At 49.1% G+C, this 13332-nt stretch overlaps 6 protein-coding genes across 6 annotated transcripts; 4 read left to right on the top strand and 2 right to left on the bottom strand.

Moving 5' to 3' along the window:
- Positions 1-289: 289 nt before the first annotated feature.
- BO79DRAFT_278421 (uncharacterized protein) lies at positions 290-1657 on the top strand (the record flags this gene model as incomplete). The annotated part of the gene is made up of 6 exons (XM_025687903.1): positions 290-457; positions 508-544; positions 603-670; positions 740-1146; positions 1178-1242; positions 1302-1657. The coding sequence occupies 6 exons, from the start codon at positions 290-292 to the stop codon at positions 1655-1657; spliced, it is 1101 nt and encodes a 366-aa protein (XP_025542653.1).
- A 752-nt stretch (positions 1658-2409) lies between these two features.
- BO79DRAFT_278419 (salicylate 1-hydroxylase-like protein) lies at positions 2410-3867 on the top strand. The gene has a single exon (XM_025687902.1). The coding sequence runs from the start codon at positions 2474-2476 to the stop codon at positions 3794-3796; it is 1323 nt and encodes a 440-aa protein (XP_025542652.1). The 5' UTR covers positions 2410-2473; the 3' UTR covers positions 3797-3867.
- Positions 3868-4322: 455 nt separating this feature from the next.
- BO79DRAFT_214772 (uncharacterized protein) lies at positions 4323-5734 on the bottom strand (the record flags this gene model as incomplete). Its single annotated transcript, XM_025683247.1, has 3 exons — positions 4323-5412; positions 5471-5559; positions 5618-5734. The coding sequence occupies 3 exons, from the start codon at positions 5732-5734 to the stop codon at positions 4323-4325; spliced, it is 1296 nt and encodes a 431-aa protein (XP_025542651.1).
- A 1773-nt stretch (positions 5735-7507) lies between these two features.
- BO79DRAFT_225639 (uncharacterized protein) lies at positions 7508-8715 on the top strand (the record flags this gene model as incomplete). Its single annotated transcript, XM_025683743.1, has 4 exons — positions 7508-7660; positions 7708-8080; positions 8137-8254; positions 8307-8715. The coding sequence occupies 4 exons, from the start codon at positions 7508-7510 to the stop codon at positions 8713-8715; spliced, it is 1053 nt and encodes a 350-aa protein (XP_025542650.1).
- Positions 8716-8963: 248 nt separating this feature from the next.
- On the bottom strand, positions 8964-10882 carry BO79DRAFT_140469 (amino acid permease; the record flags this gene model as incomplete). The annotated part of the gene is made up of 7 exons (XM_025678220.1): positions 8964-9452; positions 9512-9837; positions 9894-9917; positions 9973-10433; positions 10492-10605; positions 10659-10729; positions 10775-10882. 7 exons carry the CDS (start codon positions 10880-10882, stop codon positions 8964-8966), a joined length of 1593 nt encoding a protein of 530 aa, XP_025542649.1.
- A 1063-nt stretch (positions 10883-11945) lies between these two features.
- On the top strand, positions 11946-13097 carry BO79DRAFT_278415 (arylamine N-acetyltransferase family protein; the record flags this gene model as incomplete). The annotated part of the gene is made up of 2 exons (XM_025687901.1): positions 11946-12376; positions 12440-13097. The coding sequence occupies 2 exons, from the start codon at positions 11946-11948 to the stop codon at positions 12987-12989; spliced, it is 981 nt and encodes a 326-aa protein (XP_025542648.1). The 3' UTR covers positions 12990-13097.
- Between the last annotated feature and the right edge of the window lie 235 nt (positions 13098-13332).

The following is a 13332-nucleotide window of genomic DNA, read 5'->3' as shown; positions in this document are numbered from 1 at the left end:
GGTAATGTGCTCACTATATGCTAGATCCTGTGGAACGAACGGCGCCCTTTTTGTGGGACATGCTAAGTTCTAGGCCATCCTGATTGCTGGACTAGACCGGGGTTGTCCCGAATGCCTGCATCCGCCAGCCTCTCCGTCCTACGATGGCGTCTCAGAGTGACCGGGGTTCTTTATGAGGCATGCCTTCACACCCTCCTTGAATATATTATAGCCTTACTGACTTATAAGTATCTTATCTGGCAATGTCTGACAGAGAAAGAGTGACAAGTTCTGCCATGCCGAGCACACGATGGGGCTGACTTTGACGGGCACGTACAACACCAGACAGCTACAGATTGTCATCATCAACAGCATCCTCGTTGTATTGTCAATTTCAGCTGTTTCTCAGAGAGTCTGGGCACGCAGGTTACAAGGCCTGAATCTTTTCATAGAAGACTACCTGAGCATTGTCGCTCTGGTAAGAAATCCCTCGATCCTTCCTGCGAAGACACGCTGATGTGATCCAAGGCCTTGGCTCTTGCAGTTAATGCACTTCTCTTCCAGAGTGATTGATCCTCCTAGTCAAACACGTTCAAGACATGCTCACTAACAGATATTTGAAGGTCTTCACGCTGGCGTTGGGGAACATGTCGATACACTTTCCGCTGCTACTGTTCAGGAATATTCCTTGGTATTTGCATTTATTTCCCGAGTAAATGAAGGGATAGAACTGAGACTGACCACGAACCCGGGGGGATAGAACCTCTATGTGATGCAGCTGTTCTGGAATACATGCCTTCCGGTCATTAAGCTGTCTATCGTCCTATTCTACCAGCGCATCTTTCCAGTTCCTTCCATGATATTTGCGTGCCGCTCAGTCATGTTATTTTTGGCTGCGTGGTACGTTGCATTTCAAACAACTGCCATCTTCCAATGTATCCCCCTACATCACGAGTGGCAGAAGAAGACCACTAAGGGGCACTGCATAGACTTTGTCCCTTTTGTGACCACACTAGCTGCGACCAACTTGTGCACCGACGTCCTTTTGTTGGTTTTGCCCACACGAGAGATCTGGAAACTCCAAATACCCTGGGCTAGGAAGATAGGTTTGTCGATTATATTTACTCTGGGTGTCATGTACGATGTCTGCAGCGCAGCTTTTCAGAAGTCCAGCGGTCTGACCATCATGGATTGCTAGTGTCTGCGCCATCTCGATTGTGCGCCTCGAAAACCTGATTGCAATCAGTGATTCGGATATCACTTGTACGATTTCTATTGCTTGTCACTTGTGCCGAGACTCACTAATTGAATTCGTCTGATAGGGTCAGATACATACTCCCACCTTTGGACTGCGATCGAGAGCAGTCTCGGGGTGGTGGTATCCTGCCTGCCCAGCTTGATGCCAATTGTGCGCCTAATCAGGGACAGGAAATTGCGGCGCAGCGGAAAATCCTTTAGTCGTCCACAGGATGGCTCATCTTCCTACCCGAGTTACGTGCGACCACCGTACGAGCTGTCAAAGCTGCCAAATCATGTTACCTCGGGAGCGAGTCGGACAAGGCGTCGGTCAGGAAGTAGTCGCTCGGACTTAATCCAGAAAGCTGTTGGGGATATTGAGATCGTCACTGAAATTAATCAAGAGGTGGAGTCGGCCAGTCAATGTGGCTTTGAGACTTAGCCTTAGTCTGCATCTAGTGGCTCGACCGGCCGCTCGATGCTTGCCAGCCCTTTTCATGAGACTTGGCCCCAAGCCTTTCTTATTGAGGTTATACACCAAAGGATCATTGCGTCTGAAATCTCATATATTGAAAAATTGCTTTAAAAGATAGACAGTGGGTACTGCATATGAAACGAGGATGGTGTTGGCATTTTATGTCACTTGGTCTCATTCCCGTCCTGAACGCATAGCCAACCGTGGCTGCAGTGTGCTCATTATCGCGGAGGATGATAGGCCGATATACGTACGCTGCTGATGCAGTCCCCTGCTAGGATAGCTCTTAGCGGCATCGCTAAATCTTATCCTGGTCTCGCGACGAGTCAGGGTCACCGGTACGATTACTCCGCACATGAGAATATTTCATGCCTTGTGAGATGGCAAATACGGGCATCAGCATCAAGTTTCGGTGTCTTCTTTTACCAACCAACATCTTTGCGGGTTCTATATCGAAAATCTCATTGATCACCCCAATAAGCTTTGGGGCACACTTGGCAGGCCCGGGGGACGGCCGGGGAACGGGGGAGCCCGACCCGGTGTGCTTAGCAAGCTCACTACCACACCCTAGCATAGACACTAGGCGTTTTCTGACCACCAAAGAACCCTTAGCTCACAACGCTAGATAGTAGCCATTCCGAAGCAGCTTACCCCTCCTTCTAGCCCGCGTTGCCGTTCTACCATGTCAAATAATTCTCCATGCGTATGCCAACGTAGCGCACTAACCGGATCGCCCGTGAAGATCTGCCCAGAATTTTGCATGCAACAAGAACCCATCCAGACATGACCGTGTCCAACAATGACAAACCTCTCCGAATCGCCATTATCGGTGGCGGTATCGCAGGTGTCACCCTCCTCCTGGCACTGTTGAAGCACACCTCCCGTCAGAATATCGTACCGCACCTTTATGAAGCCACTCCAGAGTTCTCTGAGATTGGAGCGGGGATCGCCTTCGGGTCAAACTCCATTCGTGCCATGGAGCTCATTGACACTGAGTTAGCAGCGGCATACAATCGGCATGCAACATTTCAGCCAGATACGGGCGCCTTGGATAGGAAGCTTTGGTCTAGTTATCGAATGGGCATGGATGGAAAAGGCGCGCCGTCGAATACTCTGAAAGCAGGCCAATACCTGCATGAGGTGCATGCGCCGGTTGCAAGGAGTAGCGTTCATCGCGCACGGTTTCTCGAGGCTATGACGGCACTGCTTCCACCTGAAGGGGGGTACGTCAGCTTTGGCAAAAGACTGGTATCGATCGATGAGGGAACAGACGGAGTCACAGTGCACTTCGCAGATGGGACCTCAGCTTCTGTCGATGCAGCTCTTGGGTGTGATGGAATCAAGTCCCGAGTACGGCAAATTCTGCTCGAAGGAGAGGAGGCAGCTAACGCTGTCTTCACGGGTAAATATGCGTATCGAGGCCTGATCCCGATGGATGAAGCAGTCGCTGCTCTAGGAGAGTACACGGCACGCAATAACCATTTCCACTGGGGCTATGGCGGCCATCTGTTAACGTTTCCGATTGAGCACGGAAAGACAATGAATGTCGTGGCCTTCCGAACCAAAGAAAATGGGGTTTGGGAGCATGGGTCACAATGGGTGCTACCAGGAAACAAGAAGCAGATGTTGCAGGACTTTGAGGGCTGGGGATCAGATGTCCGAGCCATCTTGTCATTGATGCGAAATGCAGATATATGGGCCATGTTTGATCATGCGCCCGCAAGTACCTATCACCGGAATGGTCGCATCTGTCTCGTGGGAGATGCAGCCCATGCGAGTACGCCGCATCAGGGCGCCGGAGCCGGTATGGCAGTGGAAGATGTATTTGTTTTATCTCGTCTCTTAGGGGAAGTTCGCGAGAAGAGCCAGTTGGAGCGGGCATTCATGGCGTATGATGCCGTGCGGAGACCTCGCACTCAGCAACTTGTGCGCACTAGTCGGGATGCCGGCATGCTCTATGAGTGCCAAAAGGAGGGTGTGTGGGATTATGTCGGCAAGATTCGCGAGAATTTGGACATGCGCATGCGCTGGATCTGGGAGCTAGATGTGGAGAAGCACCTGCAAGATGCGTTGGATATTTTTCATACTACACACGGACCGGTGTAAAAACTTACTTCGAATCGCAACGTTGTTTTCTCTGCGTGCTTTGTAGGGACTGCTGTTGATTGTATATTGAGCTTTAAAGTATAAATTCCTATAATCTTCGCACGATGCTAATGGACATGTAATGGTTGGCCTGCATGAGGAATTCTCACCAGCCGGATAGACACCAAGGTGTAGGCCCGGAGCCTATCGAGCGACAAGTACTCATAATTGGCTATACTACTTCACGTCAACTGTCCGAGAACATACACCAGCTTTGCCAAAGCGACGAAGGCATTCGAATCCAACTTGGTATGCAAGAATATGAGTTCCGATACCATCCAACTAACAATGCTTTTACTGAAGAGTCTCTACTATCGATATTGTACCATGGTGATAAGAAAAGCAATGATAACAAAAAAAACTCCCTGTTGCGACACGTGTATATCATTGTCGCACATAGATGAAACAGCATTAATATTTTTTTAAGTCATACATCAATATTGCTAATAATAAACGATTGTCGACACGATGAAAAAAAAATCAATGTCTATGACATTTGAGTACAGTATCCACTCGAGTCACAACAGAGCAAGTGGTTCCGCTTCGGATCGTCACCCGATGGGCAGCCGTTGGTGGAATTTGACACTGCGATATTATCACAGTTACCATTCAGTTCATACGGCAGTCGGACCTGCTTAGTGCAGCAGAAGCAGGCCCCAACTTCCGGAGTAGGGGTGGCGGTTTGAGTGGCAGTTGTTGTGGATATGGACATTTGGATGTCTGTTACAGTGGTTGGTGTGGGCTTGGCTGTGACAGATTCCGTATCGGTTATGGTCTCTGTAGCCGTGACAGACTCTGTGTGGTGCATAGTTTGCTTATCTGTGATGTTTTGGGTGGTTGTTATGGACTCTGTATCAGTGGTAGTCTGGGTGGCGGTAAAGGATGCAGCGGCTGTGATGATCTCCATAGCTGTGAAAAACTCGGTTTCTGTGGTTGTCTGTGTGGCCATGAGTGTGTTGTTGATAGTAAGTGTAGCTGTAGTAGACTCTATGTCAGTGGTAGTGTGAGTCGCTGTGAGTGTGCTATTGATGATCTGTGTAGCCGTGGTAGGCTCTATATCAGTCGTAGTCTGCGTGGCCGTGATGGTGTTGTTCTTCGTCTTCGTCTTTGTATATGACTCTATATCGGTAGTAGTCTGTATAGCTGTGATTTTGTTGTTGATTGTTTGTGTTTTGAATTTTGTGTCGGTAGTAATCTGTGTGGCTGTAATTGTGTTGTTGATAGTCTGTGTGGTTGTCAGGGACTCTCTGTCAGTAGCAGTCTGCATCACTGTATAAGGCTTTGTGTCGGTGACTGTTTGCGTAGCTGTTGTAGGCTGCGTTTCGGTAATACTTTTGGTGGCTGTCAACGCCTGCGTGTCCGTGACCGTCTCTGTAGCGGTGGTAGACTGTACATCAGTTGTAGTTTGTGTTGTCGTAAGCGACTGTGTGTCAGTAGTAGTCTCTGTAGCCGTGGCCGATTCCGTGTCGGTGGTAGTTATCGTAGTCGTGGACGGTTCTACGTCGGTGACGGTCTCCGTAGCTGTAAGTGTGACTGGGGCTGCACTTGAAGAATTGCTCGAGGAACAAGTGCAATTGCTGTCATTTTTAGATCAAATATGTAAAACACGCAAGTGGCACAGCCCGGGACACTTACGGCGTGTTTGTGCTAAGTAAAGGAAGCCCAAGAAGATTTAGAGCTGGATTGCCCCCACAATTGCCTCCACTGCTGCCTGCCATTCTACACTATGAGCTGTTAGCTAGCCTCTCCCATCTAATTCTTTGCGCAGGAAGACATTCTTACTTCCATATCACAGGCCTCAGCATCACAAGCTCGCAAGGCGACGCCTAAATTGATGTCACTGGGAAGGGCGGTGACATAACTGAAGAGCGTGAGGACAACTACGCGCTTGATATGCATTTTGCAATGTATAGCCTTGTTCGAGGCTTGTAGCGCGAGTCGAAAGTGGATTGAAGCTTTTGATCACCAGCACAAGTATCGCCGTTTGATGTCGATAACGCCTAGTTACGTTCCAATACGGGACATGGCTACGGGGTATCTCCTTTCTTAAAGTTCCTGGGTGCTGTCAATGTACGGAATGTAGAATAAGAGAGCGAAGACTAGAAGCAGCAAAAATATTCAGACCTCAACATACCGCAGCGATTGGCCATAGGGTCAGCGATATAGACATGATAGTGGCCAATAGGGGAACACACGTGTCTCGCCAAAGCTACCCTTCCAGGGGCGTTTATCTCTGTTTGGTGATGCGAATATGCAGGGGGTGGGAGTTATGCCAATGATTTCCATTTGTGGCCAATTATGCCGAAACAATGCTGGAAATGGGTCTTGTCAGTTAGTAGCTGGCTGCAGGGCTGCAGGGCTGCATGGGATATTGTTAGCTTCTGTAGAAGTCAAAGATATCATTGCCTAAAGCCATTGTTGATCCTGGTCACCGCTGGAATTGTTCGTTTCTTACTCGCAATTCTAACCGCCCTCTTACCAAACCCCCACGATGCAAAGTGCACTCAGCGAAATGGTACGATTTGCTGTTATCTTGCGGAAAATATTGCCGGCTGCTGCAGAACGCCAATGGGGTGATTATTTTCACGTATGCCTGTGCATGCCTGAACCTTCGATCGGGGGATTCCACCGTTGATCTCAACATAATATAGTGTGGCGTCATGTAAGGTAAATATGCCGAGTAGCTCTTAGAATCCCCAAGGATGATAAGAACCTCGAATAGGCGTAATTGGGGCAACGATTGGCGTGACTGTTATGCCACATTCCACCCTAGTACCGGCCAACCGCTTTCTGCATGGGTTATTTCCGTCCGGCGACCACAAGAAGCGCTAACCCAGATAAGTGCGTTATCGGTCACGCTCCATAGAGATTTACTATTGCTGCTGGCTGTGTAAAGAAATACAATGGCGAGAAACAAGCCAACCACGGACCACTGCGAGGAACTTGCATACTGGGTGCTGATCAACCTAAACTTTGCACGGGCGGGATTTGCCCAGAGTTTAATTTGAGGATCAACTGAAACCATGGTGCCGATTCCGCTCTCCCAGAACAAACCCCTTCCACTACGTGAACGCTATTTTTATTCTATATGGACTGGAAGGGATCTTGGTCCGGCGCTATGGTCCCTGGCTGGCACGGTTCCTTGGCTATAGGCAAAAACCGGTGTGTGTCGGACCCTGAAGTCGACCTCCTGGCGGCTAAATATTTAACGCAACTTGAAGTTTAAGTTGAACTTTAAACGATCTCAAACGGACATGAAACTGCGGTCGAAGCAACGCCGCCCCACTGGTTCATCCAGCTTTCTGGCTTTCACGCTCGACCAGGCAATGGATGCAAAAAAGGAGAATCAAACGTCATGCAACATACTACCATTCTACCATCGTTCTTTCATCGGAAACGATGATCCATGCAGAGAATCAGCGGACCTGTGTGTCAACCTATCTCTAGCTAAAAATACTCCAATTCGCCGACCATATATGAGACCTTCACTTGGTGTTGTTTAGCTTTCGCATGGAGGAGCTCCAAACGGTAGATCCACGAATCCTGAAACCACCGCCGGCACCTTCGGAATAAAAAGCGACACTGTCCCCGTCTCACGCGCTACCTTTTCCTCTCGCATCATGCAAGCTTGCACCGGGTGTGCCAGCAAGCCTACAGGCTAGGCTATTACGCATGGAGTCTGCATCCTACAATGCTGGCCCTGGCATTCTGGGCCTCACTTGGGCAGCAACGGGTGTAGCAACCCTCATCATGCTCTTGAGGCTCATTGCGAAGCATCGTATTCGCAACCTTTCTTGGGACGATGCGACCATGGTCTTTGCTTATGTATGGAACCGCTTGCAACGACCGTACCACTCCGCTTACAATGGCAGGCTCTGGCTATTGCGTCTTCCATCCTTATCACGATAGCAATCTCTCACGGATATGGACGACATGGTTACGAACTCGATCGAACGGACCGTATATTGACTACAAAGCTCTACACGGTGTTTCAATGCGTCACGATCGTCAGCACGGGCACAGGAAGGGTCGCTTTCGTGTTATATTTAATTCCCATTTTCCGACACAAATATCTCACTGGACATCTACTGTGGCTCATATTCGCCCTTCAACTCATCGCCAATTACGTCAGTCCAGTGACTATTCTGGCCCGGTGCTCTGATATTCGCGCTATCTGGGATGTTAGTGTGAAGAGCAAATGCTGGAATCCAAATATTCTGATCATATATAGCTATGTGCAGTGCAGTAAGCGTCTCTGCCAATATTGTTCCAATAAATGGCACTAATATTGGAATTCACAGCTATTAATACAGCCACCGACCTTTACCTCGCAATATTCCCCGCATACACCTTGTGGAGTCTAAACCTCAAACGACGGACAAAGACAATCCTCATCATTCTGATGAGCCTGGGGCTCATGTATGTACTATATCTATTGTCTAGCGCAACACAATTCTAACCGACGTTTCAGCGCCATGGTAGGATCAATCATGCGGATCATTAATCTCCCCTCCCTCTCCATCATCGACGATGAATCGGCTGCAACGAACCGGTTGACCATCTGGGCCTTGCTAGAATGCTACTTGGTCATCACGACAGCATCTATTCCCTGTATTCGGACTTTAGTGCGGGATTCTGTACGACTGCTAGTTAACAGCAGTCGATCACGGTCGCAACGCGAGGCAGATAGTAGGAGGACAAGGCAGAACACCTGGGGCGATTATCACATCTCGCGCAGTTACCGTGTAGCTGTGGGTGATGATGTCGAGGACAGGCGGCATATTCTGGGTGATGTTGAGTTAGGACGATACGGTCGTAATGGGATAAGCAAGTTGGTTGAAGTGACTGTTGCGGAGGAGTCGATTCCGAAATGGATATAATAGAAAAAGCGCTTGTAGCTTTAGCTAAAATATAATTCATTAATATTGTCTCCCGGTGTACGTACTGCCGCTACTCTCAGTAGGGTTTTAGAAGACACGAAGAATAATTTTGTCTTTAGCTTCTAGCGCTACTGCTACGCGTAGACCGTCGTACAGACTATGATGAAAACACTATACACTCACACATTAATTCTTTATGTATCTCCTCAATGATAATCCACCCCCTAACGGATATAGAACAGGTAGGATTACTCCTCATCCACACCATCCCCACCCACCACTGGACTTTCCCCAACAGCAACCGGCATGTCCATAACCGGCCCGTGATAAATCTTCCTACCCCTAACCAAATACCACCCCAAGCCCAGGAGAAACTCTCCCATAAATACCACAATCGACCAGTTCATATTTGTTGGCGTGACCGGCAACTCCTCGGGAAAGAACGAGAAGAAGATAGTGATGGTCAAGAAACAGATCGAACCGATATTGATCAGGATACCCCAGAGCCTGCCCATCTTCCATGGGCCGTACTGGAGAGGCTCGTTCTTGAGCTTCTTGATGAGGATTAGTACGATCGCGATTTCGTATGAAGAGAAGAGTCCTGCTGTGGTCAGGGAGATCATGGCGTTGAAGGCTGCGCTCGAGCCGATGTTGATGAGGCAGGTAATGGCTGTGATTATGGCGCAGAGGGCGATGGCGCGGAGGGGGAGGGCGGATCCGGACGCCCTGGAGTTTATCTATTTCAGTTATGTTAGTAATGATGGTACTTGTAAGCAAGGGGGAGGTGTTTTCGTACATGAGATAGGAAATCAGCGAATGGAATTCCCTTGTCCTTCGCTAGTGCCCAGGTAAGACGTGATGAGGAGGCCAGGAAGCCGAACGAGGCGCAGATAGTCAGCGCAATTACGATGGCGGTCATTACAGATGTTCCGGCGTGGGATTTTGTCGCGTTGAAGAATACTTCGATGAAGTCGTATCCTGTTGCGCTGTCGAGGGCGGCGTCAAGGTCGCCAACGCAGAAGAGGAAGGCTAGGACCATGGCGAAACCGAGGACACCGTTTAGCATGATGGTCGCGATCATGCACCAGGGGACTATAACCGAGGCGTTCACTACCTCCTCCGCTGTAGATGTGTTAGATGTGAGTGGAGTTGTAGTTGGCGTGTGGCCGAGGACATACACATGTGACAAGGGCCATCATATCCTGGGTTACCGAGTCAGTTAGATCGATTGAGTCCGCGCGAAGAGTGTGAGCATACCAATAAATGGAAGATTCGTCCCCATCAGCCCAATCAGCCAGGTAAGGCCAGAGCTCTTCCATCCCGAGGTATTGGTGAAGTTTGCAAAGACGAATTCGGCGTTCTTGTGCGGAGCCAGATAAACCAAGGGGATCAGGATAGCTAGGAAGCCGGCGGTATGGAGAATGAGAATTAAACCTTCGATTTTAGGTAGGAGCCTTGCCCCGAAGGAGTTGACCAAAAGGCAAATCACCAGCGCTGCGAACATGAGTAGGGTTCCATGCCAACGTTGAAAGTCGTATACGTCATAGTTCAACACCAGAAGGCCCTGCAAGACGGTGGCAGCAAAATACACACCCGACGCAGTGTTGGCCCACCATCCGATCATGTCCAACCATCCAGTTACCCAGCTGAGGAAGACAGCCTGGCCTTTAGGGGCAAGGATTGACACCCAGTGATATTGACCTGCCGACGTGGGAGCCCTGTGTGACAAATGTCTTAGTGTTGTTCTTTTCAAAGTCCGTCTAAAGGGGCTGGTACATCGAGGCCATTTCGGCAAGAGAAGCTGCTGTTAACAAAGCTCCAATCCAGCAGAAGATAAACCCGTAGACGAGGGTTGCTGGTCCTCCGTCAGTCATGGCTGCTGGATTAGCGCTGTACTATTGGTCAGCTGCCTGACATTCGACAGTGGAGATGTTGACACTCACGTAAGGACCGCCTCCCAAGTACACATCATCGTGGTTGTGAAGCCCAGCATCGACAGGAACCCGAAATTTCTCTGCCTACATTAGTTGCGACGTAGAGACACTGAATGAAGGCTCACCTCGAAGCGCTGTTTCCTGCCAAACTTTGCCATGTCTTCATCATCACGATCCTTGTATTGCCGGGAGCCCAGCTCCTGGATTGCCATATCTCCATGTTTGAAGGACATTATGTTGCTTGACTGGACATCAATATGGAAATCAACCAGGCAAGACAGTAAGAAAAGTATGACAGGGAGAGAAGAGAAGGAAAGAAATATTGGTGTACTACTATGGGGAATGCTATTAAAACCGAGCGACCGACCGATACTAGCAGGTCTTGCAGGTTTGCTGCACGATAATTAGGTCTATCCCTGAAATATCCACACGGGGATTCCTTGAATAGGCAGGTCGTCTTCCATGCTCATTTGAGATTGTTCACCTCCGACCTTCCGAAGTAAATTAACATTTGTGCCCCCTGAGGTAGGCCTTGGACCTCGTATGATAAGTGGCCGTGGGATATTAGGCCGTCTGCCAGTCCGTCAATGAACCGGCTTTGACTGCATATTAGCTTCGGGGATCTAAAAGGACACTAATTAATTCTCAGATACGCTCATGGAAAGCTTCTAGGCCTAGTTCCATCTGCAGCGCTGTTTACGCTACTGCGAGCCCCTTGTCCAGACGACTGCCCGAGCACTAGGTCGTCGGACAGGAGTCAAAGTGAAGACGGCCACGGCTTACCCAGACAAGCTTTGGGGTAAACCTCAAATGTCCAGATAATATTTTATACTGAAATAGGATGTGTGGCTGACTCGTCGGGGTCAAGCTGCGACGCCATGACTGATAGTTAATCTTGATGCGATGACTGGGTCATTATCATGTCAGCACTAATTGCTAGCGTATCGCTCCAGCCCATAACGACTTGCCCTTAGCTTCACCCTATCCCGAAAATAGTAAGCTATATGTCCTAAGTGCCACAGTAAGGTCCCAGACTGCCATGGCCCGCGCTGCTGTGTGGAAATATCTACTGGATGGCAAACACCGCCTGAATCTCATGACCCCGCTGCTAAACACAAGCAACTCAATGTAAACAACCAGCATATCACGCCGGGCTTATTTAGCTTACTCTCCCAGTAATCTATGGGCCTTCTCAAAGTTGGCGTTTTTCATTCGCATTTTAAACCTAGGATTCTACTGTCATTTTCCACCTCCCTCAGCCACTCAGTCCGAAATTGCAACTTCTAGTTACCCAAAATGGGCGGCATGGTCGATTGGGCAGCGCGTCCCACATATCCCTTGGAACAGCTCAGACGCTACTTCGACCGGATCGGGCTCCCCGAAAATTATCGAGAAGCTTTGCAAGATGTAGCGATCCTCCATGGCCAGTCTGCATTAGCTTTGCTGAAGATGCTGCAACGATACCAACTAGCAGCTGTCCCTTTCGAAAACCTGAACCTCCACTATGCTGTTCATCGGAGTATTTCCATTGATCCTTACAAGGTGTTTGAGAAAATTGTTGATTCTAAGTCTCGTCGTGGGGGCTATTGCATGGAGAACAGTCTCTTGTTTGGCACCGTCCTACGAAGTCTGGGATACGATGTGACCACCGTAGGGGGGCGAGTCAACGAAGCTGCGCAGCCCATGTCTGCCTCGAAGAATTGGAGAGGACCCAAGTATGACGGATGGTAAGTTTCCCGTTCCTTTGGGGGTAAAGCTCAATCATGAAGTGCTGACGAGCTTTAATGAAGGAATCACATGGTCAACATCGTAACTATCGATGAACAAAAGTACCTTGTAGACGTTGGATTTGGCTCCAATGGGCCACACCAGCCCATCCCACTGGTCCAGGATTATGAGTTCCACAACGTTGGTGAACAGTCGGGCCGGCTAGTCAACGGACCTATCGCTCAACACACTAGCAGGAGCCAATCTCTGTGGCAGTACGAATTTCGCAACGGGGACAGTCATTGGATTCCGGCTTACTGCTTCACCGAGATGGAGTTCCTTCCAGAGGACTTCACTATGATCAACTACTACATGAGTACCAGCCGGGAAAGCTGGTTCACATATCATGTTGTCTGCGTGCGGATGTTACTCAACGAAGATGGTGACAAGATTGTGGGCGATGTGACCCTGTTCAACGACACGCTTAAAGAGCGCCTGGGAGCGACATCCAAGGAGCTAGAGAAATTTGCGTCGGATGAGCAGCGCGTGCTAGCGCTAGAGAGAGTATTCGAGATTCATATCTCCGAGGCCGATCGGGAGAGTATTCGCCATACAATATCGGAAATCCTCTAGAGAACGGCGCAGCCGGAGAATGGACATCCGGAAAAGGCTGTAGGAAGACAAATCAGCGCACTGATAGGTATTTGTTGATTAAATATCATCTGGACATTTGAGTTAATTTTATTGGCCACTATTATTACTGATAGGAATTTCAATTTAATCTTGATATTGTAGCGCCACAGTTAATTTAGCACGCGCTTTAGGGTACGGACCGTTTGTTGTCCCCGCCGCGGAACTAGCCAGTCATATGAATTCCCCAATCCCGCTGACGTGGCGCAAATGAAGCTTGTCTAACTAATGACATAGGACAAGGATGCTAAGCTCATTTGCTTAGCCATCTATTAGCTTCGCTCTA

This window comes from Aspergillus costaricaensis (genome assembly GCF_003184835.1).
Source record: "Aspergillus costaricaensis CBS 115574 unplaced genomic scaffold BO79scaffold_6, whole genome shotgun sequence".
Lineage (NCBI taxonomy): Eukaryota > Fungi > Ascomycota > Eurotiomycetes > Eurotiales > Aspergillaceae > Aspergillus > Aspergillus costaricensis.
The sequence above is the reverse complement of the archived record's forward strand: the minus strand, read 5'-3'. Positions and strand labels throughout refer to the sequence as shown.